At 44.2% G+C, this 27,517-nt stretch overlaps 1 protein-coding gene across 1 annotated transcript in view; it reads left to right on the top strand.

Annotated features, from left to right (window-relative positions):
- Positions 1 to 4,641: 4,641 nt before the first annotated feature.
- Positions 4,642 to 27,517, top strand: part of FAM219A (family with sequence similarity 219, member A) — a gene marked incomplete at its 5' end in the record, with an annotated part of 37,243 nt that continues 14,367 nt past the window's right edge. The window contains one exon of the mRNA XM_010073294.1: positions 4,642 to 4,741. Coding sequence (XP_010071596.1) covers positions 4,642 to 4,741 — 100 coding nt within the window. The remainder of the gene's footprint in view (positions 4,742 to 27,517) is intronic.

The following is a 27,517-nucleotide window of genomic DNA, read 5'->3' as shown; positions in this document are numbered from 1 at the left end:
GATGAAGCCCTATGTGTTGGGTCTTTCCCTGAGATTAGAGAGTAAGGATAATCATGCCCCTCTGCTTCTACCAAAAAGTAGAGCTGCTTTAATGATCATAGAACTTCCCACAGAGAGCAGAGTGGAGAACATTTTATTAGGGCTGTAAAAATTACTGATTTTTAGGATTAGGAAGGGTGGGCAGTTAGAGACATCTTGGTTTCCAGCTACGTTTTTAAGATGCAGCTGAAGGCCACAGAAATTGTGTGCCCATTCCCTTCCATATTCACTGGGGTCCCAGAAGATTTGCAGGATAGAAAGCAGAGGCTTGTTAAGGTTGCAAGATGTCAGAAATGTTTACTGTGAAGGATGGCAAAGGAAGCTGGATTTTCCAAGGTGCTAAAGGGTATGTTTATACCCAGTACCCAGCTCTATTGCTGAGGGTTTAACTGCACAATTTGCTGTCTGTTTGAGGCTATTTTTGCCCCGTAGCTGGAGTGGGCTACTGAAACAGGCAGACAATAAGAGTAAAAAGGCTATTGACCTGGTGCAATATGGGAGATGTTGTGTTTCTTGCTAAGTACTGCAAAAAGGAAAAAAGGGATTTAAAAAAAACAGGGAAAGAATAAAAACCCTGCTGAGCATGCTGCATTCCTTAAACCCCTGATTTCAGTTTAAAGTGGTTTCACCTTTTCTCTGTGCCCCTTCTTACCATGGATTCACAGCACTCCCGCTCCTTGAAGGTTCATTGAAACTAATTTCTGATGTTTAGAAGTGGCATATGGTACACACACTAAGGACCTGGCTGTACCTAGCAGGTGGGCAGAGTTTTCAAGGTCCACTGTGTGTTGAGCCTATAGAAAAAAATGAACTAGTAAGGGACCACCCCACCATTCAAATGCTGTGGTTGTGCATGCCCAATTAAGCTGTGAGCATGTGGGGAGAAAACTTTGATTAAATTCTGGGCCCAGACAACCGTTCATGCAGTGGCCTGACTGAATGTATCTTTTCCCTAGGAATAAAGACTTAAGGAGGTCACAGGGGAAAAAAAAAACCAAAACAAAACTTGAATGTATTAAATTCCTGTAGCCATTTAGAGCTCCTGCAGACACATCTCATCACCTGCCTTTTGATTGGGAGTGTTGTGTTCCCCCCAGCAAGCAGAGAGAAATCACATCATCCAGCCTGGGACTGGTCATACCAGGTAGATGAGATTTTGATCAGGGTCAGAGCTGAATGCATTGACTTAAGGAGGCTTGTGAAAAAGGACAAAATCGACAAGTTAATGCCAATGGTGAAAGCCCATGGTGAGCCTCAGCATATTCATAGGCATTCACAAGCAAAAGGCTTATTTGTCAAGTAAATGTTTCTCTGGATAGGTGAGCTATAGGGAGAGAAATGGGCCCATTCAGTGTTAGTGCAAAAAGGCAGCTCCAGCTGAGCTGCCATGGGAATTATGTTGTTCTCACAGCCAGGGTTGTTGCTGTGGATTGCTGTAGATCATATATGAAGTGATGGATGGGAAATATGACAGTGCCTTGGCACCCCTGGGCCAGGGATACTGGCACTGGGAGATGCTGTCTCTTGCCCAGGTTGGTTTCCTTTTGGATACATTTTATGCCCTGGAGGGAGTGGGCCTGGCCTGTGCATGCAGCAGCGGTCATACGGAGTCTGCTGGTGCTTTGTGATCCCTCTGTGCAAGTTGTGAGTCTGTTGTGTGGCTGTAACATGTTCCCCCGCAGATCTGCTGTAGAGGTGCCATGCTGCTGGGGCAGAAAAGTGTCGTTCCAAAACTTGGAAATGAATTCCTGGTGTGGACTGGCATAATTATGGACTCTGCTGCTGTCGTTCCCACCTCCCGTGTCAGAGGCAGGGATGCAGTCTCCAGCAGTTGCCAGGCCTCCTCTGTAGTCAGTGGGGAGAGGGAGACATGTCTTCAGGGATGGATTCGTCTCCTTTTAAGACAAGTGTCTTAAGACAGGATGGAATGAATCACTCTTTGAAAATCATCTTTGATTTCTCTGAAGGTCTAGGAAGCCTTTTCTGTTTCTTTGGTCTAGAGTCCAGCTTTAAAATTGCTCCAGCTGAGTCCTCTGGTCCAGGACTAGAGTCCAAATCCTCAGAGGCACCCCAGAACATTTCTCCATTCCCTCTGTTCATGCAGATGTCACTGGCAGGTTACCCACAAGGAGAAGGTACTGTCAACACGTCAGCTTCTGAGAAAAGTCAGGGCTGGTTTTGATTTAAAGAGTTTAAGGGTAATTTTAACATTGTGAACCTGAGCTAGTCCACATAGCCAGGCCCTTTCTCTGCCATGTGAGCTTCTGGCTATGAGCTCATGTGGCTCTATGCTGGACTGCACCAGCACAGATGGCAGTGTGTGGCCATCACACCGTGTCCTTTACTGTAATATGTCTACTCCCATGCCTTCCTGCAGCTAGCAGATTGGGCCCCCAAGGACTTATGTTCAGTAGCCCTAGAAAGTGTCAGCTCTTGGAGCCATGCTCCTTAAAAATGGCTGTGTCCTGCCTTTTCCCAGACTGTCAGAGAAAAGATTCTCATCTGGAAAGCCTGGACTCAGGTGGTGCCACTTACCCCCTCTTGGAGAGGTTCTGGCATGTCTGGGAGGCAGGTATGTCCTTTCTATTATCTGGCAGTTCCCATAAATATTTTTTCCTATAGCCTTGATTCTGGTCTAGCCCCTTCAACTGGGCGTGTTGGAGATCAATCCCATGTTACAATGATAGCACAAGAACTGGTCTTTGCTTGCGATGATAGAATAGGTTCTGATACAGAAAATAAAGATGACTATTTCAAGTCACATTAAAGGTCTCTCCTGCCTAGTGTCATGTCCCCAAGAGGACAAGAACAAGGTGAGCCCACAGTAATGCCTCCCTGGTTGCCCGGCTCCAACAATCTGTGGCTGGGGGCAGCCTGAGCCAGAAGCAGTGCTTTTGGATTTGATGGGTGCTCCTTCCACTCACCCTTTCCTGAGCCCCTGTTAGCATCCACAGCAGCACATCATCTGTTGTATGGAGAAGTACTGAGTTTGTTTCTAGCTGTTGCATGTTAACTGCCACTTAATAGCTCGTGCTTATAGAAAATAAGGGCTAGCTGATCCCTTTTCACCTACTGATGTTTCTTTTCCCTGTGCAGCTCTACCTATTATAAATCCAAATTTACACACACATATATGTGTGTGTATATATACATGCATATTCAATTTAATTTCTAGCTTCTAGGTGGGAAGAGTTGAACGTATTTGAAAACCAATTTTAATTTTCACTATGGTGCTAAGTAGTGTGCTGGGTTTGGCTGGTTAATTTTCTTCATAGTAGCGAGTATGAGGCTATGTTTTGGATTTATGCTGAGAATAATGTTAATAACACACTGATGTTTTAGTTGTTGCCAAGCAGTGCTTAAACTATGCCAAGGACTTTTTCAGCTTCTCATACTGCACCTGCCCTCCCAGCTTCTTCTCCACAAGAAGCTGGGAGGGGACACAGCTGGGACAGCTGACCCCAACTAACCAAAGGATATTCCATACCATATAACATCATGCTCAGCATATAAAGCTACAGGAAGAAGAAGAAAGGTGAGGACGTTTGAAGTAATGGTGTTTGTCTTCCCAAGTAATTGTTAGGTGTGATGGAGCCCAGCTTTCCTGGGGATGGCTGAACACCTGCCTGCCACCAGGAAGTAGTGAGTTAATTCATTTTGCTTTCTTTGTGCGCAGCTTATCTCATCCCACGAGTTTTCTCACTTTTACTGTTACAATTCTCTCCCCCATCCCACTGAGGAGAGGAGTGAGGGAGCAGCTGCGTGGGGCTTCTTGCTGGATGGTGTTAAACCATGACAGCAGAGATAGTTCCAGGTTTGAAGTTTGCTGTGAAAGGACTTTAAATATTTTTATCGGTGGTAGAACTGCCTGAATTGGTAGTTTTTCTCTCTCTGAATCCTTTGATGTGCTGTACCATAGAGTCCAACCCCACCTGGATCAGGTTGTCTGCAAGTAGGCATGATAGAGTGGACTCTGTGTTTGGGGAACTTTGGTTTTTGGGGGGATTTCAGTGACAATGAAAGGTGCTGTGCTGACAGATACTGAAATTAAATCTTTCTAGTTAGCCACAAAATATGTCCAGCATGGGAAGTACAGATTTCTTCATCCGTCTCCCAAGAGGAACTGGAGATTGAATTCTCCTGCTCATTCAATCCTTGTTACTTCTGAGCTGGACTTTCACACAGGTGGTAATGAGCTTTTTAGTTTTAATCCTGAGGTTGACTGGTCCACTTGGAACTTGGCTGAAACTGTGATTGCATTTCATACAAAACCCCAAAGTGTCATCACATGAAAATGCTTTGGGACTATTGCCAGCCCTGGCTGAATTTGAACTGATGACCCACCCTCCACATTATACTCCCGGTACCATCCATCATGTAAGTCTGATGTTGAAATCTGGCATTTACAGAGGTACCTTGGTACTAAATGTGCTTCCAAAGTTCTGTGTTTTGCCTCTGGGTTTCACTCGTTCAAAATATCAGCATGTTCTCTGCTCCCTCTGGATGTGGGTCAGGATGGACTTGCTTAACAGACAGTTAGAAAAGAGACTGCATGACTTTTAGCTAAACCATTCTGTTTTGTTTCCTTTTCTTTCTTAACAGGATCCAACAGCTGCATCTATTTCGGACAGAGATTGTGATACGAGGGAGGGAGAGACTGTAGCCATGAACTATAAGCCGTCCCCGCTTCAAGTGAAATTAGGTGAGTCTTTGCTGATGGAGAGTGAAAGGCTGAATCCAAGGTCTGAAATATGGTGCTGTGCTCATGGTATCATTTGCAATCTCCATGCCTGTGGCTGAGCATGCCACCTTGGCTCAGAGCAATTTTATCATTGTGATTCTGCTGCTGAGGGAACTGGCCTACAAACATGTAAGGAACCTGTATGTGGATGTGGTAGAGGAAGGCAGCTATGCCTTGAAAGGAAGGCATGGCTCTTTAAGCCTACAGATTTTTATCAAGCTAAAATCAAGGTTTGTCCAGATAAAGGATGAAGATAATGTAGAGAGGCTGTAAAAAGAAGAGAAGACAGAATAACTGCAAACAAAAGGGAAAGGATTAGAGACTTGGGCCACTACCAGGCTTGTAGGTCTGTAAAGGTTCACATACAAATATTCATGCTATTTCTGAACAACATTTTTTAACTTCTGGAAGAAGAATCATCCAGTTAGCACAATAAACTGCTTCCTTGCAAGGCTAGCAATTACAAGAGGACAGCAATCCACACATGGCTGTCCTGCCTCCGAAACCTGATCCGCTACTGTGCCACAGAGCCCCAAGAACCTGATGAAGGACAAGTCAAAGGAGCAGTGTGCTTTTCACTCAGAGCATGAATAAGAAATGGGAATCTAAGTCTGGAAAATTTCCCAGTAGGAGCAGGAAGCAGTCCCCTGGTTGTCCTTCACATCAGAACAAATGACATTGAGAGGATGCTGCTGGAGTTGATTGAGGGTGACTATGCCATGATGGGGAAGACTCTGAAAGGTGTGGGTGCCTACATGTTCAGTGAAATAGCTCTGGGCCCTACCAAACAGGTGATAGGGAAGGTCATCAGACAGCTAAGATTTGAAGAAAATTAGTGAAAGTTTGGGCATCGGTGTGTGTTTCTGAAGAGGTTATCTCAATAGGTAATTTCTGCCCAAGGACTTGCAGTACTACTGCAAACAGTGGTGTTGGCCTAATTTTTTAAGAGGAGCCTTAAAGAAATACCAGGAGAAGGCTGGAGAGCACTTGTGAAGTCTCAAGGCTCTGCCTGAGTACATGGTAAATTGAGTAACCAGACAAATCTGGTCGTGTAGTGCAGAAGGGAATGTTACAAAGTAGACCCATGGATGGCAAAGGGAAAAAGTAGGTGAACAGGCAAGATTTCACTGAAAGCATGAGTAGGAAGGAGAAGACAGAAAGTTGGATATGCAAACGCATCAAGATTATGCAGCAAAGTGAAGGACCTTGAGCTACTGATACAGGATATGAGCCAGTGCATTGGGACAGTAGATCTGTCCTGCAGTTGCGGTCATGAATAGTCTAAAACCAGTGGCAGCTTTTCAGGAAAAGGCAGGGAGCAGCCGTATGTGTTAATGACAGCACAGCTCACAGTTTGGTAAAAGATTATCACTGCCAGCATGCCATATGCCACAAGGATCCTTTTTCACTGCCAAGAGAATTTTGTAATGTTATTAGAGAGATAATTACTACTACAATAATTGTTTTGGGTAATTTAACACCAGGAATCAGGTTGGAGAGCAATTGATACTGTTATTGGTAAGTCTGAGATATTCTTGCATTTCTAGGCAGTAAAAATATCCTTCAGAAGAGATTCAGTAGTGTGACAGGAAATGGTGTGATTTTAGGCTTGGCTTTGGTAAGTCATGAGGACATTAAAGGACATCTGATCACAGGAAACAGATTTGGATTCAGGGGTAACAAGTTCAATTTGTGCAAATTAAATGAAAAAGTAATTTGAGGTTGATCTGTAACAAACCTCGGTTTTATAAACCAAGTACTTAAGCAAAGCCAGTAGATTGAGAAACCCAGATGGTGTTGAAAGAGCAAGTATCAGAAGAAAGGACATTGCTAATGGAGTTCTCCAACAGTCATTTGATTTATTTATTCATTAATGACTTTGACACAAAAAGCAGGAGTCAGCTTAGAAAATTTAGTCAGAGCATATTTAGGAGGCATCAGTACACCAAAGACTCAGAAATACCATAGAGAAAAAACATAAAAACTGGAATAGTAGAAATGAGAAAAATATTACAGGAGGAACTCATCTGCTGTAAATTGGAATTTACCAACTGGAGGTGACTGAGGAAGATGAAGCCTGTTACACTAGTTGATTGCAAGGTACCTAATTATTAAAATGAACTAATACATGAAAATACGCCATAGTCACACTTCTGCAAGCTTACCAGCTTTTTTCCAAGGATCAGATACAACAGAATGATTACTCTTTCTGCCAGAACTTCTGCTTTTCAGCATAGGGAAAATTTTATTTCATTTAGCAACTGCTGAGTGCTACTGTCTATCAGTAAAGAGGCAAAGGGAGGTGTTGGAAGAGTGTGAACAGGTTTTGTGGTAAATAGAGGTGTACCATTACCAGGACCTCCTTTCAGCAAGTGCTTGCGCCTAGTGAATACTCAGTGCTGACCACAATATGCTTATGAAGGTAATAGCTTATGAAGGTAATAGTGGGTGAAAACTACCTGCTTAATAGGAATTGTCTTGAAAGTCTGACGAGCATCTTCCTGCCTTGTCTCCAGTGAGAAGTCTGCTCAAACACATCTCTCTCTGCCTGTGGAAACAACATGCCTCTTTAATTAGGTGAACACAAATCTAGTGGTATTTGGATTGACTCTCTCCTCTTAGCCTTACCCAGATAAATTGTAGGTTACCTGGGGCAAAACAAGACTAATGGTATTGTGTGTAGCCAGTGTAATATGCCTTTAATCCACATAAGCTCCTGCTGCTGTTCTTAAAATCTGCCCAGCCTTTACAATTTTCGAGCAGTTTAATGTCCCGCATCTTCCAGCTCTGGCCTCTGTTCCCCCAACTAGATTTTTGTGTCTCTGCTGCATTAAACTTGTCAAGATCTTGATTAGTTTTTTTATTGTCTAGAGAAAGTTAAGGTAGTACATAAATGTTTAATAGCTTAGCTGGCAGAGCCATTGTTGGGGATGGTAGCGACTAGGGTTTTAATCCTGTTGCAGGTTTTCCATACCGAATAGCGGCATTTTTCACTGTTAAATCAGAATCAATTGTTCAAATGTCAAGTGCTCTGATGGAAGGTTGATAAATGTCATTTTTCACTCTGTGAAGATTCATATATAAATCTGTCATATGTGCTTGCTGGAAGTTTGGTTCCAGTGAGCTCAATTAAATACCAACCCAGCATGAATACAGCTTTTGCTTCCAGAGGCTGCGGTGACTGAAGTGTGACAGAAGGAGTGTGCTGTGCTGCACATGCTGAACACAGATTTATCCTGCTGCTTGGATGGTCTTTTCCTTGGTTGTTTCTCCCCATACGTTTGGTGGTGTGTTTGCTTGGGGGGTCAGTTAGACACAAGAAAAACTTCACAGGTGGCTTGTATTTCTAGTGACTTCATAAAGGTTACACCTGGTTTGTAAGCGGAGCAGTAAAACATTTAGCTTTCCTGTGGGGCCACATCAAAAAAAGAGGCTAACCTCACACAAAGGGGAATAACATCTCCCATAATCTTAAACCTTTATTGATATTATAGTCATATTAATTACGTATTTCTTACTTTTCCAACACTCCCACTTTATCTTTGTGTCTGGAACTTCAAGGCTCAGCCATGCTTCTTTCATTCTTTCAAATCACTTGGTAAGGAGGCTCCCGACAGCACTGGATGGGGCTGGGTGTTCATTAGTGCTTAGGGGATGTCTCCAGCACATCATTATTAGGATGCGTATTCAAATGGAACACACACTGCAAGTCTTTTGAAAACAGAAGAGAGCTGTGATAAGGAGAGAGGGAGGAACAGAATAATCCCCAAGTGTAAATCCCAGGGGCTGTGTATCCACTGAAAGGCAACAGATCCTCATGGGATCCCTGGAAGACAAGGTATTATGCTAATGAAGCTCATGCCATCTGTTTTTCTGGTTTGCATTTTTTATTTCCCTTCCCCATCCAAACAGTCTGTCTGTCTTACCTAGCAGCCAATGATGTTACAGTTTGTGTTAAAACAGAATGGGCAAAGTGGCAGTTGGTTGAAGTGCTTCAGAACAAGCTACAGTTGCAATGAGGGGTTGTGGCAGTGGCATCTTCATCAGCACATCCAGCCCACTGGGAGCTTGGTGGTACATCTCCTGCATCCCTGTCTGCAGATGAACATATGGGAGAGAGGCAAACAGAGACACTCGTGGCAGCCTCTGTGATACCTGTTGCCTTAGATGTAAGCATGTCCTCTCCTTGGACTAGGTAGAGAGTAAGGCACTGTTTCTGGAAGATTGCTCAGTGGGGCGCCTAAAAGTGTGTGAAAAATAGGTGTCTAAGCTAGGCAAGCTGAGTCTTACCTTAAGACTGAGTGAGCTACATGCATGTGAGGTCTCCTGCCATATGACCAAGAGGAAGCCTAGTTCGTATTGATGAAGGCTTCGAAGTGTTGTTTATGGGGTTTGTTTTAGATTTTCTTTGGAAAGCTTCTTATAAAAAAATTTATCTGAATTGCAAATGTAGCCAATAATCTTCCTGCTTTCCTAGCTACTGTTTTATTCCCCTCCCAGTTTAGATCTCATGCTTGAATTTATCTTAGTACCAGAAAGCGCAGTGTCTGATACTAGTGAGCCCCATAGGGAGGAGCAGGTGTCACAAAGTTGCCTTTTGTATAAACTGATGTAGCTCAAGTATATAATGTACAGCCTAATCAGAAACTTTTCTTGCTTCAAGGGGCAGGAAGATGCTGTAACACCAACAGAGCAGAGGTATTTCATTAATTAATAGGATACTAACACTTTGCTCCTGTCAGCTGCTTTGCAAGATGTTGGTTTTTTTCTCTAGGAGACAGTGCAGATCTCTCTTAGAACAGGTCAGCCACAGCCCAGCTACTGCTGAGAAGGAACTTCTCACTGGGAGCCTGGACCTCTTGGTAGGGTAAGCATAAAAGCCTCCTGAGTCACCCCAGTGCGGCCTTTTGGCTTTCTGTATGACAAGAAGGAGATGAGAGCAATAGTGGAGCCTGAGACAAGCAGATGGCTCAGAGAGAGGTGAAGGAAGTCTTGGTAGAAAAAGTTGTTCTCTGACAAATAACCATTAGTGCTTATCCTCCAAGAAGAGATCTCAGATGAGACCACCAAGGCTTCTAATCTACTTCTGCTTCTTCCTGTGATGGTCCCATTTCTCCATCTGAGGATCTATAAACATCCTAAGATTTTACTTGGTGTCAGCAGAGGAGTTCGTATCTCTGTCTTTCACAGTCTCTAGCTGGGGATGGGGATTCTGTGTGGAGACACCAATTAGGTGCATCCACTTCCAAGCACTGAGCTATTTCACTTGTGCTACTAGATTACTTCTTGCTTGTTAACAAAAAAAATTCTCAAAAACCTCAGGCAAGTAACTGGAGTGATGTTTGCTTAGGGCAAGCAACTCTGATAGGGGTAAAACAGCAACAGAAACCCCAACACAAGCAATTAGAGCATGTTATTCCCAGGTGCGCTTGGCTTGGATGAAACTGAGGACCTAATGTATGACTGGACCCTGTCTTGGTGGAGACTGAAGTGAACAGAGGAGATAATCCATTTGGGGACAGAGGCTGATGACACATCTGTGGTGTTATCTCCTGCCTTCCAGCCTGCTGCTGTGTATTCATGGCAGATATTGAATTGCTGTGCGATCAGGGAGGATTAGTACTGGGAATATCAGTCAATGATCTGAAAACTACAAAGCTCTCAGGTTTCAGCATAACAAAATTGGTGCATTTTGGGTTGAAACTTTATAGATGTTCTCCAATCTCAGTAAAGGACAGACTGCCTTTATCTCCCCATGTGGCTCCTGAGACTGATCTTTCAATTGCTGTAGTTATTTAGCCCCCTGTCCCAGGGTTGGGTGTGGGTTCAGAGCTTATTTTAAAGCATCTCCATCGAAGAGCCACAAAGCACACACCAGAGCATCCTATCCCAGTACTGTTCAAAAGGATGCCTTGCTCAGCGATCCCTTTCCAGGGCTGCTCTTGCCCCGGGTCAACCTGAAAAACTGGTGCTGAGAGATGCAGTCCCAAACGGAACAGGCAGCAAGTGTCTTGCATAGGCTGAATGGCTCAGTATCTGCCCGCATCCATGGCTCCTTTTCTGTGTCGTCTCTTCCCAGTCTACTTTACAGCTTGTGACTTCCAAGCTTTACATACAGAAAACAGAATAAGGGGAGGTTGCAGTAGACTGGACAAATCAATGCCATTAGTGTATCCTTTCGTCAGTACCTCAAGTACTCTACCATTCCCAGTTGCTCTTCTATAACAAGGTGATTAATACTAATTAGGTACAGCAGCTGTTGTTTCTGGGAAGAAGCTCTGTAGGTAAATTAGGGAAACATTTTATAAAAAAGCTCTAACTCTTAAGCTAGGTCTCCAGGTTCCAGCTCTATTGATAAAACTGCAGATTTCCATATCCATATCCATAAGTGTTTGCATGGCGACCTCAACTGACATCATTACCTTAAGTGCACAAAACCATTTTCCTCCCCTGGGAGCACCCATTTCCTTGAACGCAGTCTGTACTTTGTACAGGGGGTGTGAGTAATGTGGAAGCCAGAGTGCAGCAGCAGTGTAGCATTGCTATTGATTTTCTTCATGAAGACAGAAGTGTAGCCTACCACTCAGAGGTCTCTTGGGGCTTGGGAAGAGTTTATTTAAACATTATTTCATGTGCTATTACTCTTCCCTTTTATAAGAGAAATTGCGTACACAGATTTATTGTAACATCCTTCCTGTAAGATATCTCCAGGCTCTTTTTAGAGGGGATGAGAACATGAACATCTAGCTGCATCATGTTAAAGGGCAGTAGGGCTGTCTGCAGACAGAGTAGCAAAGATGAGGGCAGAAAAACTGTTGTGACAGGCATATTATTGCAAATTAGTTAGAGAAGAAACAGAGGGACAGAAAGGAAGAGATGCATGAGACACTGTAGCGGACAAAGGCTTAGTTAAACAGTAAAGCCATTAAGAGAAACTGAAACAGAGCAATTCACTGGAGTTCGGCAGAGAGCTCTGTGCAGGAGGGAGTCTGTAAGTAGGTGAGATGGAGGAAAGGGAGGTAACCATCAGCAAATCCCAGGAGGAAAGCATGAGCACATGAATATGAGCATGATGTGGCATAATGTTCACCAAACAAGCCTAATATTTCTGTCGCTGCAATTTGCTTGATTTGTTATGCCATCCCACCAGAGCTTTACAGGCCTTTCCCAGCCTTCCACCATCATGCATGCACATCTCCCGTGACAGGTTACTGGGTACCCACGCATCTCACAAGCTGATAGACACACGCCCACTCACATCTTGTGTTGCACCATTCTTGGCTAGTATACCTTCAGGTAAGGAGTCATGAAGGAGGAGGCTGTAAGGCAGCTGAATCATTTTGTTGGGCGTTATCTGTACATCCTTTAGCCACTGCAATTTTTTACAGTACCTACAAGTCTGATAGTCTAGGCGAGAGAGCTAATCCTGCAGATCTGCTTCTGCAAATTATTTTTCTTTGTAATGAGAGTGGGACAAAGCATCTGGAGTCTGAATGGCAGGGTTTTGTGCCTGAAGCAAAAGATCAGAGCTGCAAATGACAGGTTCTTTTTCTTTGCCCTAACCCACCGTAATCTGTCAGCTCAAATATGAGAAGCAGCTCAGAAGGCTGTGAGGCAAAGCAAATCAAGCAAAATATTGAGATTCTCTGATAGAAGGAAGGAAAATTCAGTAGTTGAAGTAGTGATGAGAATAAAAACTACCTGATCTAGCAAAGCCTAACCCCAGCAGGCAGCACCACAGCAGTGATAGGCTGGTGGTCTGTTCAGAGATCTCCTTACACAGTATTACTCTCATCGCTGTTTTCTATAAAGTATGTAGAGAGCTGGTTTAAAAGAGAGTGGTGTCCCCAGTGGTGATTTACACCTTGTTCTTGACATTAAAAAGACTGACACCAGCTGAGTTACAAGGGTGCCTGCTCTGGTGTTGGCATCTTTCACAAAATAAACACAGAAAAGGGCAATAGTACTGTTTTCTGGCTTCTCAGAGCCTTGTGTCCTTAAATGTAAGTTCCACCCAATCCTCTAGCCCATTGCTGGGGAACATTTTCCCAGTTCTGAATTACCCAGGTGTTACTATTTCTGTAGTTCCTTCTGATGTCTCCATAGGTAGGTGAGTTTCTGTGTGGCCCTCAAGGGAAGCAAACAGAACCCAGGGTAATTAAAGTAAACTGGCTCCAGAACAGACTACAGCATCCATGGACAGTATTAGATGATGCATTTTTTGATGTGTTTGATTTGTTAATGATGACCCTTAAGCAGTATCTGGTGGTTGACTGAATTAATTTTGACTATTCAGTGATGTGGGCTCCCCCCTTGTCTTCTTTGTGCCGCACACTCAGCTCTTAACCAGGAAAGGTTACTGTCTGCTTATTGAGTGTTGGGGCTAAAATGCTGTCAGCAGATCAGGCTCTATTAAGTAGAAATAACACACACTTCTCAAAGGGAGGGGCTGTGTGCTGGTATAGAAAGTTCAATGCAATTCTTGTTTTTTAACTGCTATTCTTATGCAGAGGGGATGCTCACAGCACTGTGAAAACTTTGTGTTGCTTCTCTCAGATCTTAAAGGATTCTTTGGAGACTCAGAGCTCAGAAAAACACACAAACCTTGGTGTGCCAGAGCAGGAGGGCAGAACAGATGAAGATGTCACCTATATCGTGTGGCTTCCAGTAGCAGGGTCCTTGTTAGGTGAGGGTACCATGGTGGTCTTAGATGAAAACCTTGACTGAGCATGAACAGAGAAACATCCAAGGAGCGCTTTTGCTCTGAAGCTGGGGACGATCTTGGCTCCAAGTATAGCAGCCAGCATTACACCCAGCTGTGCACAGCAGAGCCTCAGTGTGACAGGCACAGCAAGTGATGCAGCTACAGCACCGCCTGCATGACCAAGCTCTTAATGTGGCAGTTAGGGAGAAGTATCACGTGAAATGGTGGAGAAGAGGTAGGACAGAAGCAGCATCAAACTAAGCACAATTTTTGTCCATTTAGCAACAGTCAGACCTCATTATGTCCATCAGTTTTGGTTCAGAGGTCTGGGGAGCAGCAATTACGAAAAGCAGGGAGCAGTACAGAAAAAACCACAGAGGTGGTTCTTCATGGAGGAAGGGCTGATTGAAGCAGTCATTTGGCAATATGGGCCTATGCTGAGCACATGTGAAAGAGGCTGTTGCCTGGGTTAGCAGACTGGTAGGAGCAACTGTCCTGCAGCTTCAGCTCTTCTCAGCATCTCAGCTTGGGGTCAGAGATACCACCAGCCTCTTACACCAACCAATGCCACTGCTTTACAGAGAAGTTTTGGGAACAGGAATTAAGCTACCGTGGAGATGGTGGGACCAGTTGTGCAAAGAGGCTTCTGCATCTTGTGAGTCCTGGCTGGGACTGAGAGGGAGCTTTGCCTGTTCCCTGACAGTTGCTTCACCCCTGGCAGTGATGAAGGCAGCAGCCTCTCCAGGAAGAACCACAGGCTGTACCAGTTGCAGCCTTCCAGCTCTGCTGTGTGCAGAAAGCCTTCTGGCACCTCTCTCCTCCTTTTCTTTCAAACCTCAAGCTTTTGGCACAGCTCTTTACATGTTCTGCTTGGCAGTCATTCTCCATAAAGCGTGTCTCACTGAAGGAAAATAAAGCCTTTTTTATAGATGCCATGTATTTACCAAGATAAAATTTTATTGAAGAAGTTGTAAAGTCACAGCAGTAATTGGACAGTCTGATCCCATTTCTCCAGTTGCTAAACACAGCTATCATTCAAAAAACTTTAATTACTGCCTGAATCATGGCTGAATAGCTTGTGTTGAGAGCAGGCATTTGTTCCATCATTCATGGAAAGGAGACGTCGCAGTCTAGTATTGTGCAAAATAACTGTAGTCCCTTTTTTGAAGCTTTTTCCAGAAGGAAAACGAGGACTTGTTCATCAGATTTTAAAACATTTGAGCAGTCCCCAAAACTTCTTTCTAAACTAATCTATATAAAAAGCTTGCCCCATAGACAACATTTGGATCCTTCCTCCAGGCCCAGTTACAAGGAGGAACAGGGGTAACAAGTATGTTCTTGGCAGATAGACCCAAGTCTTCATGTATTTGCTCAAAAAATCATCTCCAGCTTCTCCTGGGTAACCACCGTGATCTGTTTGTCTCTGCCTCCGGCCTCAGCACAGTACTACTAGTGGACTCCTGTTCTCCCCACTCTGCTTTGCAAACTGCTCCTCTCGCAGGCTTCCTCCCACTTACCACATCAGTGAAATCATCCATCCTCACTTTTTAAGACTGCACAGGTGAGCCATTACCTCTCACTGACTCTTGCCTTCCTCTTCATGTCCTTTTCACCTGTGAACTCTGCCCCAGTCTTTTTCTTTCTTCTTTTGCCTTTTTTTCCCCCTCTCCTTGCTTACCTTGAGAAGAGCTTGAATTGATTCAGTTTAAGCCTCTGTGAATGGGGAACTATTTCAACTCTCTGTCTTGTAAAGTGCCACTGTTTGTAGCACAATAAAATAAATCCTCTGCAGGGTTTATAAGGTGATTCTGCTATAAACACAAAACAATCACATTATGTTTGCAGTAACTTTGAATTTTTCTACCTTCTGCTCTAAATGCAAGACAATCTCAACTTTTTCCAAACAACCTATATATCCTCTTTTTTGCTCACTGCTGGGAAATTGGTACAATCAAGTCAGTGGGTTTTGATGTCTCTTGGAGAAATGAGGCAGTTCTCCTCTCCAGCTCAGTAGTCTGAGGTTCACAAGCTTAAAGGTGCTTTCTCCCATGAGTAAACAGTGAGCTGGCTATAAGAATGAAGCTTAATCACCAGGTGTTTCAGCTGCAGACTGCTGGTAGCGACTTCACCTCAATACAGCTCACAAGTAACACCAGCCGCTCCATGCTAGAAAACAGTCCCTCTCTGTCTCCCATCACTACCCAGCCTGAAAGTAAGGGCAGATTTTCAAAAAAGAAGGATGTGCCATGATTTATTTTAAATACTAGTTGTAGGCTAGGAATCTGAGAGGAGAAATTAATACTACAAGTGAGACAACTGTACTTTGTCTAAGTTGATCTGAGAAACCATGTCTGAAATATTAAATGACACTGCTAAAAATATGTCTTGAACAAGGCTAGGATATTTAATATTTAAAGTGATGCTGTCAGGCATGGGTGGTTTGAGTCCAGAATGGAGGTTACTTTTAAAATGAAGACTTTCAGGTTTTGCTTACAATTTTAAAGAAAAAAAAAACTGGTGTCTTGGACTTAAAGTCCCTAGTAAACTCTAGCTCCTTTTTTTTTTTTTTTTTTTTTTTGTAATTTCATTAAAAAAATATGTAGTTGGTAGTTCCAAAACTGTTCACAGATTTATGTCTGATTTACAAGGTGGTTTTGGCTATAAAAACTTTGGTAGGCTCAAATCACAAAACAGCTGTACCTTTTTCAGCTGCAGATTTGCAGCCAGAACTTGGAAGACTCAAGTTCAATTCCTTTTTCTGCCTGAATGCTTTAGCTACTGGCCTGAAACGTGACTTTACGCAGCCTCTGATCTGTGGAGCAGGACATGAAGCAAAATGTAAATGCAAAACTTTGTCGTAGTTATTTCTGTGCAGGCAGATGTTACATTTTTAGTGCCTCCTAGCTCACCTAACCAACTCACTTCCGGCTGCGCGCAGAGCTGTGATACACAACAGTCTATGTATTTGGCTTTGGGTCCTTTAGGCAGTCCTTTGGGTTTTGCTATCCTTCATCGAAAGGGGGAGGTAGATCAGTAACACAAAGAGGTGATCTTAGCTCCTTTGCTGCTAATGGTCTTCTTTCAATGTGCAATTAAACGTTGATGGGTACCCAGGAGTTTCCACCTCCCTAGAAAGTGGTGTTGCGCTTGTATTAGAAAAGGCTATGGCTGCTTTTGGTCTCATTGAGTAGGTGAATTGAAGCATCTCCAAAGGGTCTACAGGATATTCATCTGACCTAGAACCAGGCTGTAATCTCTTCTACTTCAAGGCAGGGCAGAAAGCGAAAAGTCAGGAGTAAAGAGGGGAAAGACAGTGCTAGCTGTCTGCATTTATCTGGTAATGACCATCAGGTTGGTGATGACCAGAATAATCTGGAGAGTTGTAAGAAGATTGGAAAGGCTTCATGTGAAACTTTGTGATAGTGAGGAATGATATCAACATGACTGAGTTGGCATTAAAAGGACGTGTGGTGTTCCTCAGGGATCGGTACTGGGACCAGTGTTGTTTAACATCTTTGTTGGCAACGTGGACAGTGGGTTCAAGTGCACCATCAGCAAGCTTGCAGACAACACCAAGCTGTGTGGTGCGGTCGACGTGCTGGAGGGAAGGGATGCCATCCAGAGGGACCCTGACAGCCTTGAGAGGTGGGCCCACGCAAACCTCATGAAGTTCAACAAGGCCAAGTGCAAGGTCTTGCCCATGGGTCAAGGCAATCCCAAGCACAAATACAGGCTGGGAGGAGAATGGATGGAGAGCAGCCCTGAGGAGGACTTGGGGGTATCGGTAGATGAAAAACAGAACATGAACCAGCAATGTGAGATCGCAGCCCAGAAGGCCAGCTGGATCCTGGGCTGCATCAAGAGAAGTGTGACCAGCAGGTTGAGGGAGGTGGTTCTGCCCCTCTACTCTGCTCTCTTGAGGCCCTGCCTGGAGTACTGTGTTCAGCTCTGGGCCCCCCAATGCACTGGTATGTCCACCAGTAAACAAGAGAAACTCAATTGCTGGTTGATTTTCACTCCATTACAAATGTTCTTTTAAAATTTTAATCATTACTCTCTGTTCTTTCTCTTTAATTCATCAAACCTCCTCAATTGTAGAGTGATTGAATTTAAGAACATATTAAAACTAATTTTCTCCTTTGCCTGCATCTCTTACTGACTCCAGTGCAGACAGGGAAATTTGTTCTTTTACAGATGTGTTTCCTGAGTTTTATCCATGGTTCTCAATGCTGAGTGATCTTTTAATACCAACAAGCAGCTGATTTCTTATACCCACTCTGTCCTAGAAAAACAAGAGCATTCACAGAGTGTAGCGATGGAATATTACAAAGCAGAACCAAATTCAAGGCGATTGTGCACGTTTTCATGTGAGGTGTAACACAGATGACAATCAAGCAGCTGCCAAAGGTGGCTGTACACTATCTCCATTTTGTAGACGAGTTTGAGCTCTTCTTGGCATTGGTGATATCTCAGGCAGCCATTGGAAAAGTCACTTAAATCTTAGATTGGCAGAGGGATTTTTTTCTGCTGTAATGTGGATTTTTAAGTGGAGTATACAGGAGAAGATCACGACCCAGAGCCTGGCTGTCACACACAGTTCCCTGCCTGCTGCATGCCACCAATAATTATAAGAAAGAACAGAAGAAAAAAAGTTCATGAATCTTCCCATCCCATGTTTTTCCCATTTGCATCCAGTGTATTTTTTCTGTAGGATGGGGGAATGGATTTTAAGCAAAGAATGTTAAAATCCATCCTGGATAGTGACATTAACTATTTTAATAACTTGAAAAACACTGTTTTGATCTTTTGAGGAATTTAGGGCAGGAATGGAGGCAGTGGACGGATGTTCAAGACTGTTAAAGGTGTGGAGGTTGTCTTGGAGAAAAGTGAATGCTGGTGTGGATCAAACTGATAACACATCAGTGTCTGTAGCCATGGTCTTGGAGTTTGGAACAAAAAGATGTTTATGAAAAGCTGATTGTTACATCTAACATGGTTACAGAACAATACTAAAACTTTTCTAAGGCGTGATACAAGAAAAAAGTAACTTGTCAGACCACATAAACCAGCTCCATAATCCAGAGGCAGAATCACAGAATTGTGAAAAATTAAACAGAGAATATTTGAGTTTCTAAAAATTAATACTTGTGAGTACATTTCTTCCAGTCCTTCACCTCAACAAATTATTTACTCTTGCTTCCTGAGTATTTTAGTTGGCACGCAAGAGGGCCCTTAGCAGTGGTTAACAAACAGGGCTGTTGAAAGGCTGAGTACTCTGAGCTGTACTCTCTGGAGGAAATGGGGTCATGTTAGGTGGAGGGAAGGGTAAGCAATGGCATGTCATGATTTGTAAATGGCCACCACTGTAAAACCTATTCTTTGAGGCGGTCCTTGAAAGCCTTTAGGGTTTGCTACATACTGATTCCTCTGCCAGTCCAGCAGTGTTGAAGTCACTTCCAGTGGTGGCCTTGGTCCTCGGAGATTTCCAGAGGGAGAGTGCCCCATGGGCACCATCTGCCAAGGCACTGATTTTTGGTTTGGTCCTTTGGCCCAACAATGTTTTGAGAAGTTTTGGGTACCAAAACCCTGTATGAGACAGCAAGTTAGAGAGATAATGTTAGCTGGCTTATTCTAGTTGCAAATGGTGGCTTCACTTCGAGACTGTCAGATGTACCTGATAAACACAAACTCTCTAAGAGTGATGCTTTGCCAGGTCCCCAGCACCTTGCACTGTCATCAGTAGATGTTGGTTGACCTTCCTGAGGTCTGTGCAGATGACCAGATTATGGAGCTAGCGGTGAATCGTAAATATGATTTTTCACAAGGTCAACCAAAGTAAGCAGAGTGCATTTAACATTGCAAGTAAAGTAAAAAAAGCATATGGTCACTGTCCCAGCCACCAAGTCCTATCTCTTGTGTGAAGAGAACAAATTTAACCACCAAATTTACCTCTCTGTTTTACTGGAATTTGCTGTTGCAAAGCACCTTCACCAGCACTAAAACAGCAGAGGCAGCTCGTTGAGGTTCCCGTTTATTCCAGTTCACTGCCTTTAAGCATCAATTGATGCAATTTACAGAAGAAAAGACTTTCTGCCACTCGTTTCCAATACCATCCTCTGCTGAGGGATGTGGAGGAGCAATGGCTTTCTGTGCCTTTCCCACCAGACACTGCTGCAGAGGTGAGGCTCTCTGAGCTGCTCTGACAGTTTTGTCACAGTGTGGTCAGAAGAGGGGATGCAGCTTGCTCTCCCTTATATGTTACTGGACCCTGGAGACCTGGCAGGAAACAACCTTGTTCCTTTCATTGGACTGAGACAGTGTGACTTAAGGCGCCTGGGGAACAGCTAGAGGAGACAGAAAAATGGCAGCTTGAGTTGTTTTTCTGTCTCTCCTCATTTTTTGTCCCTGTGGGCTCCAAGTCAGGACACATCTTCTCAATCAGATGGCTTTGCAGAATTGTATATTAGGTGAAAAGTAAATGATGCTTCTTCTTCTTGTTCCCCCAATGCCCATGCTGCCAGAGGAGAGACTCTGTTGAAGACAGCTTAGCAGATGATATAGCCCCCAAATTTTGGCTTAAGTGCCATCCCTGGAAAGGACAAAGCTGTCAGTCCCTGGGCTTCCTCCACATCTCTACTGGTGCTGACCTGGAAAGAAGTTAAAGCATTTTTATTCCCTGAAGCTTGGTGTTGCCCTTCCATTCACCTCGCAAGTGCGGCTGTTAGCAGCCACAAACGCCTGTAGAAAGCAGAGACTATTTTCTGACACCCTTTTCACTCTGCTCACAGCTTTTCCTGGTCCTTTCTGAGCACTGCATGTGCCAGCATCAGTGGGGTAGAGAGACTGTCAGGAAATCCAAGTGTTAAAGATATTTCTGTTCAGGTCTTGTCAAAAACCAGGCTCTTTCCCACATATTGTGCATGAGAAAGAGATTTCAGGCTCGAGAGAGTTACTGAACATGTGCGTGTGTGTGTGTCTGTGTGTTTGTGTGTGTCTCTGTGTGTGTGTCTGTGTGTGTGTGTGTATGGCTCCTTGATCCTCCCTGGAATTGCTTTAACTTCTTGCCTTGGGGGAATCGGTACCTCAACTCCCCATCTCTTGCAAATGCCCCAGCCCATGCGTTCAGAGAGTTTCTGATGTAGCTTCACACTGAAGTTGTCTCCAGGACAGATAATCCCATCAGCCTTATTTCCTATCCCTGGAGTAATTTGAGTTACAGTATGACTTAAAGTTGCTGATGCGTGTATGGAGAGAAATAATGAGGCAAAAAAGACACCAGTTTTTGTGCAGCATGTGCACGGTTGGCACTGGAAATCTGTGTTCTTGATTCAAAACAAATTATGAACAGGCAAATCAGTTTCTTTACATAAATGCATAACAAAAGGAAAAACAAAGCAAGCTTGTATCTCTGCAAAGGCCCTCTGAAATGCCACCATGCCTTAACATAACAACCTCTTCAAGTCTTTTGCTCTAATTTAGTCTGTAGTGTTTTGTTCCTCGCACATCCTGCTGCTCGCTCTGTTGGCAGATGTGCAGTACCCAGCCAGCATCTCCCAGTTGCCAGCTCCCCTTCCCTATCGTTCACTTGTGCCTGCCCCAGACTGAACACAGTATTTGAGGCACTGGTGATGCTGCACCTCAAATACCATGTTCTCTTTTGGGCCCCTCACTACAAGAAGGACATTGAGGTGCTGGAGCAGGTCCAGAGAAGGGCAACGAAGCTGGTGAAGTGCCTGGAGCACAAGTCTTACAAGGAGCGGCTGAGGGAGCTGGGGGTGTTGAGCCTGGAGAAAAGGAGGCTGAAAGGAGTCCTTATCGCTCTCCACAACTACCTGACAGGGGGTTGTAGTGAGGTGGGTGTCAGTCTCTTCTCTCAAGCAGCAAGTGAAAGGCTGAGAGGAGAAGGCCTCAGGTTGCACCAGGGGAGGTTTAGATTGGATATTAGGAAAAATTTCTTCACCAAAAGGGTTGTCAAGCATTGGAGCAGACTGCCAGGGAAGTGGTTGAGACACCATCCTTGGAGCTGTTTAAAAGACATGTAGATGTGGTGCTTAGGGACATGGTTTTGTGTGTGAGGTTAATATTTGGATTCAATGATCTTAAAGGTCTTTTACAACCTAAATGATTCTATGATTCTGTCCACCTGGCAGCACCACCTGTCTGAAGGGCAGGCAAGTCATTTCTTATAAAGTCCTTTAAAGGGGATTGAAATTGGCACAGACTCTGGAAAAGTTTTTGTCAGGGGAAAAAAGCTGACCCTCCTTGCTCCACTTCTTCATCATTAAATTCAGCCCTCTTTTGCTGTGCTTAAGTATCTCTGTATACAAGTTAAAACCTGTTGTAAATCTTAATTATTGAAAGATAATTCAAACTGAAGTTGGAACCAAGAGGAACCATACATCACTGAAACACCTACTGGTTTAGCTGCCTGTACTCCTTATGCACAGTTTGTTTTCTGTCTTAATTTCCTCAGGCAAGGAACTACGTGTCTTCTATACACACTCACTAGTCCCTTAGTGCTACTGCAATAAAGCCTTACTTGCTGAGACCCTCAGGCTGTTTCTCTCCTCTTTTCTTCTACTCTTACAACTCTTCTGTTCCTCTCATCTCACCTCCAGCTCCAGTCAGGCAGCCAAACAGGTAATTATACAACAATAAACCTTATGTCTATATGCAGTTGGCAATTTTAGCTCACAGATGTGTATGTGCCAAGTGAAGCTGAACGTGCATGCACTGTGACCCTACACAAACCTGACCCAGGAATGCAAGGGCCACTGAAATTATCATTATTCTTGTATTGTATTTGCTTGTCTCCTTTTAGAAATGCTGTAGAAAATCCACAGCTAATGGTCTTTTGGTAAGCAGATCCAAACTGGGATTTTTTCTTACTTCAGTGCATATAGCTGGCCATCGGGGGGTAGGAGTAAAAATATCAGTCTGCCAGAATTCTGCCTCACTGTGTCATTTAGAAGAGTGGGTCAGATAGCAGGGACTTGGCAGCTGCAGCACTGCCAGTGATCCCATTTAGTGCTATGCTGCTGAGAGCATGCAGCTGTGAGGCAGAGTCAGAAACCTCCCCTGTCTGCTGTTTGGGGGAGCTGGGCTCATTTGCCGATCAGTGTGATCTCATTAGGCCTTTAGCTGCAGCAAGACAGAAAAGCATGAGTCTTTGCAAGATTAGTAACATGTAGAGTGAGATGCAGGGTCTGACATTCAGAGTCTTCAGAGTCTAGGTTATACCTGTCTCCTTCTTGCCCAGACTCCCTTTTACAGTCCCCCCAAAAGCAGTGTTAAACCTTGCTCAGGCAAGCAGTGCTTTAGCACCCATCTTCTCTTCTTTGCGGCTGCCTGTGGTCCGGCAGTGAGCGGCACTGCAATGGCAGTGCCATATCTGTAGCCCTGAATAGACACACTGTCCCCTGACAGCTGAGCATCACTTCCCTGCAAACTGTCCCGACAAAGGGTAAGAAAGATGTGAAATACATCAGCATTAAAATACTAAACCATGTTTTATTGACATCAGAGTTCTATATTAAGAACTGTCATCATCTTTACCTGTACATTACTGCTATCTTCAGTGAGTCAGGCTTTCTGTGAGTCTCTTTGAGCCCTCCCTTCCACCAGCACTGCGCCTCCTTTGACAGAGGCTTCAGCTCAGCAGTGCACATGTCCAATTTCCAGCTGCGAGGCTCAGTGGTTTGGGATGACATCTCTCATCCCTCAGCCCTGCTTCCCCTCCTGCTGCACTCAAAGCATTTGCAGCCAGCAACCTGGGGCCCAGAAAGCCCCTTTCATCTTGTCTTTCAAGCTCCTTTCTCAGCGGTTTCAGAGGGGACATAGGCTTTCTCTGGCCAGTCCTGTTTCTTTCTGCCATTTGAGGCATGGCTGTGTTTTGCCACCAGTCCCTTTGAGAGGTGGAAGGATAAAGGCAGCTTCCAAGCCCTGAACCCTGCACCGCATCCCTTAAAGGAGGAGAACATTAAGGAACATAAAATATCTGTCAATGGCAACCTCCCATCCACCAACCTCCACCATCCTCTACTGCCTAATGCTGCCAGATAGCACTTCTACCTCAGAAAGGAGACAGAGGATCCCTGGAGTATGGGAAGAGGTTTAATCATTTACGATATTTTGGGACTAATCCCTGAGCCCGGTTCTGATTTCTCCACCAAAGCAGGGTCCAGGCTGGAGGAGGAAGGTGGCAGCATCCTACCCCCTCTGCCAAGGCACTCTGCAAGGAACAGATTGCAGCTCCTGGTGAACCCTGTCCTTCAGAGGATGCAGCAAAGGACAAAGCCAGAGATGAAGCCATGAGCTTTCGCTAAGGTCTTTGCCAAGAGAAAGAGGAAGGCAGTTCCCGCTCATCCGTGAGATGGGCCACCCACCCAAATCCAGATGAGAGCAGCATGGATATCAAAATGATTGGCTAGGCTCTTTGAAACTGTACTTCTGAGGTCTTGCAACTGCCCTAGATAAACCCTGCCTGCCTCACTCCGCACTGTCTGGAGAGACTTCAGAAAAGAAGAGCAAGAGTCTTTTAGCTACACCAGGTATAACAACCAAGCTGAAATGCTGAGCTGTCCCCAGGGGTCACCATGCACCCGTGATCTGGCAGCAACCCCATTTGCCACCCAAACAGCTTTTGCAGGTACTTCTGCAGCAGGAGAGAGAAGTGTTGGGGCATGCTGCACACAAGGGCTCACACAGAGATCCTTTTACCCCACTCCAAGAGAAAATGTAGTAAATCAGGGACCAATATCTCTCTGAAATGGAATTGCTGTGAACCTAATTATTGAAAGCTTAATCAGCAGATTGTCTAATCATAAAATTATTAAATAACTAATTGAGCTCTAAGGCTGTTTGTCAAATTTCCAGACAGTGGCAATGTTGCTGAAGGAGTGATCAGGTCGGTAATCCTGCTAAGGGAGCAGGTTTGCTGTGCGGGGCAGCTCCCTGGCTGAGCCACTACTGATCCAAGTACCCAGGACTGGGGCTGATAAACTGAATAGCAGGAAGAGGCACCCTGGGCTGTACGTATCCTGTTCTCCCATAGAGACTCATAGTAAACAGGCAGTTCATCTAGTGAAACTATGCCTGAAAGTCCTCCTCCAGGGAGCAAAATATTTGGAGTGAGGCATGCTGAGCTAATAACACCCTTCCTTTCCCTTTCCTGGGTGTGCTGGTTTTGTCTGGGGTAGAGTTAATTTTCTTCATAGTAGCTAGCATGGGGCTATGTTTTGTATTTGTGATGGAAACAATGTTGATAACACAGAGATGTTTTAGTTACTGTTGAGCAGTGCCTACACAGCATCAAGGCCTTTTTTGCTTCTCACACCACCCCACCAGCAAGCAGGCTGGGGGTGCACAAGAAGTTGGGAGGGGACACAGCTGGGACAGCTGACCCCAGCTAACCAAAGGGTTATTCCATACCATATCAGAGAATCATGGAATGGTTCAGGTTAGAAGGGACCTTAAAGATTGTCTAGTTCCAACCCCCCTCCCATGGACAGGGACACCCTCCACTAGCCCAGGTTGCTCAAAGCCTCATCCAGCCTGGCCTTGAACACCTCCAGGGATGGGGCATCCACAGCTTCCTTGGGCAACCTGTTCCAGTGCCTCACCACCCTCACAGTAAAAAACCTCCTGCTAGTGTCCAATCGAAATATACCGTCTCAGCTTTAAACTGTTACTCTTCATCCTGTCACTACACTCCCTGATAAAGAATCCCTCCCCATCTCTCCTGTAGGCCACCCTTTAAGTACCGGAAGGCCACAGTAAGGTCTCCCCAGAGCCTTCTCTTCTCCAGGCTGAACAACCCCAACTCTGCCTGTCCTCATACAGGAGGTGCTCCATCGCTCTGACTATCTTCATGACCCTCCTCTGGACTCGCTCCAGCAGGTCCGTGCCCTTCTTATCTTGGGGGCCCCCAGAGCTGAACACAGTACTCCAGGTGGGGTCTCACGAGAGCAGAGTAGAGGGGGGAATCACCTCCCTCCACCTGCTGGTCACGCTTCTTTTGATGCAGCCCAGGATGCAGTTGGCTTTCTGGGCTGCAAGTGCACATTGCTGGCTCATGTTCAGCTTCTCATCTACCAGCACCCCCAAGTCCTTCTCCTCAGGGCTTCTCTCAATCCATTCTCCTCCCAGCCTGTATTTGTGCTTGGGATTGCACCAACCCATATGCAGGACCTTGCACTTGACCTTCTTAAACTTCATGAGGTTCACATGAGCCCATCTCTCAAGCCTGTCAAAGTCCCTCTGGACCCTATGACATCATGCTCAGCATATAAAGCTGAGCCTCATTGATGGAGGAAGGGTGGGACATTTGGAGCAATGGTGTTCATCTTCCCAAGTAACCATTATGCATGATGGAGTCCTGCTTTCATGGAGATGGCTGAACACCCGCCTGTCAATGAGAAATAGGGAATTAATTCCTTGTTTTGCTCTGCTTGTGTGCATGGGTTTTGCTTTACTTATTAAACTGTCTTTATCTCAACCCACAAGTTTTCTCACTTTTACCCTTCTGATTCTTTCCCCCATCCCACAAGGAGGGAGGGAACGAACGGCTGTGTGGGGCTTATTGCCAGCTGGGGTTAAACCATGACAATGGGGAAGAAAACAGTAGGTATTATACTGCAGAGCTCAAAGAGGGATTTCTCAAAGCATGGTAAGGTGAAGAGTATTGATATATTCAGCATGTTAACCAGCCTCGTTGCCTTTCTTCATCTGCTTTCATTTTAATAGATAGAAAATCTGGAATTTTGTTTTAAATGCATAGGGTTTTAGAAACCCCGTCCAGCAAATGACAAAACAAAACGGATAAAATACATGACATTTTGCTGCTAAATCAAAGCCAGAAACAAGGCTGGGACTGTCAGCTTCAGTCCAGTCCTGGGAACAGGAAAAGTTGAAGGATCCTTTCCAAGCAAGAGGCTGGAGTCAGCGAGCTGTAATTCCTTTCCAAGCTTGCGTGCTGCCTGTGGCATTAACGCTTTTGTTCTTATTTGTTTTGGCTGCTAGATGGGAACTCAAGAAGTCATTTTAAGCAGTAGTATCTGCCAGCCAGTGAAAGCTTTCCCAGTTACAAGATCTTAAAAATAAATTAAATATGTAGTTTATATAGGCTGTAAAACATGTGCTCTCTGACATAGACGAGTCATTTAGTGCGTATTTTAGACTCATGCAAGCACAGACATTTGATTAAGTGTGTATGCAGTTCAAGCCCACTTATATCAGACTCAAGTGTTTTTAATAAAAATATGCACTATATTATGATCTCCTGTGTAACCAAAGGCTGTGAGTTAAGCAAGTTTGTACTGTTATTCTCCTCACTCTTACTACATGCATCAGTAACCTTAATGCTTCTTCACAGAACATCAGGACCCATAACAAATGTGATATGGGCACTATATTAACTCTCTTTATTTGGTAGATTATGCCTTTAGCATAAGTGATGTTTTAAATGAAGAGAGCTATTTAAATTAAGAGAGTTAAATTGCACTTAATAGACTCCTTTCTTTTTTTTTGTTTGGTTTTTTTTGTTTTGGTTTTTGGTTTTTGTCTGCTACACTGTACAGCAGGGTCAAGCAGGTGGCTTTACCTTAAACCTGTGTTCAGGTAACTATAAATGATGAGAGAGCATTTGCAGAAGTCCTTTCCAGGTAAAATAACTTCATTCTCTCTGTTCCTTAAAACATGTTAAGGGAGAGAGTAGCTCAATTTTATAGGTTATAGAGTTCAGTTTATAAACGGAAGCATTTTATCTGGGCCTGTCAGAATGTAAACACTTCCCCAGATATCTAACCTTGTTCTTTGGGCTGTCAAGAAAATATTATTTGAAAAGTACATGAAAATACCAAGCCATTTCCTTTCTGAAGGTAAATGTGAAAGATGAAAAAAAAAAATTTAAATAAAACTGATTCTGTTCGTATATTCCATTTTTGACAGTGATTAATGAAAATTTTATGTGCTGTATTTTGCATGCATTAGGAATAAAAGTCTCAATCCTTAAAAATCAAGTGAAAAAGAACAGG

The sequence above is a fragment of the Pterocles gutturalis genome, unplaced genomic scaffold (genome assembly GCF_000699245.1).
Source record: "Pterocles gutturalis isolate BGI_N339 unplaced genomic scaffold, ASM69924v1 scaffold10032, whole genome shotgun sequence".
Lineage (NCBI taxonomy): Eukaryota > Metazoa > Chordata > Aves > Pterocliformes > Pteroclidae > Pterocles > Pterocles gutturalis.
Note: the sequence above shows the minus strand (reverse complement) of the source record. Positions and strands in the feature narration are given on the sequence as shown.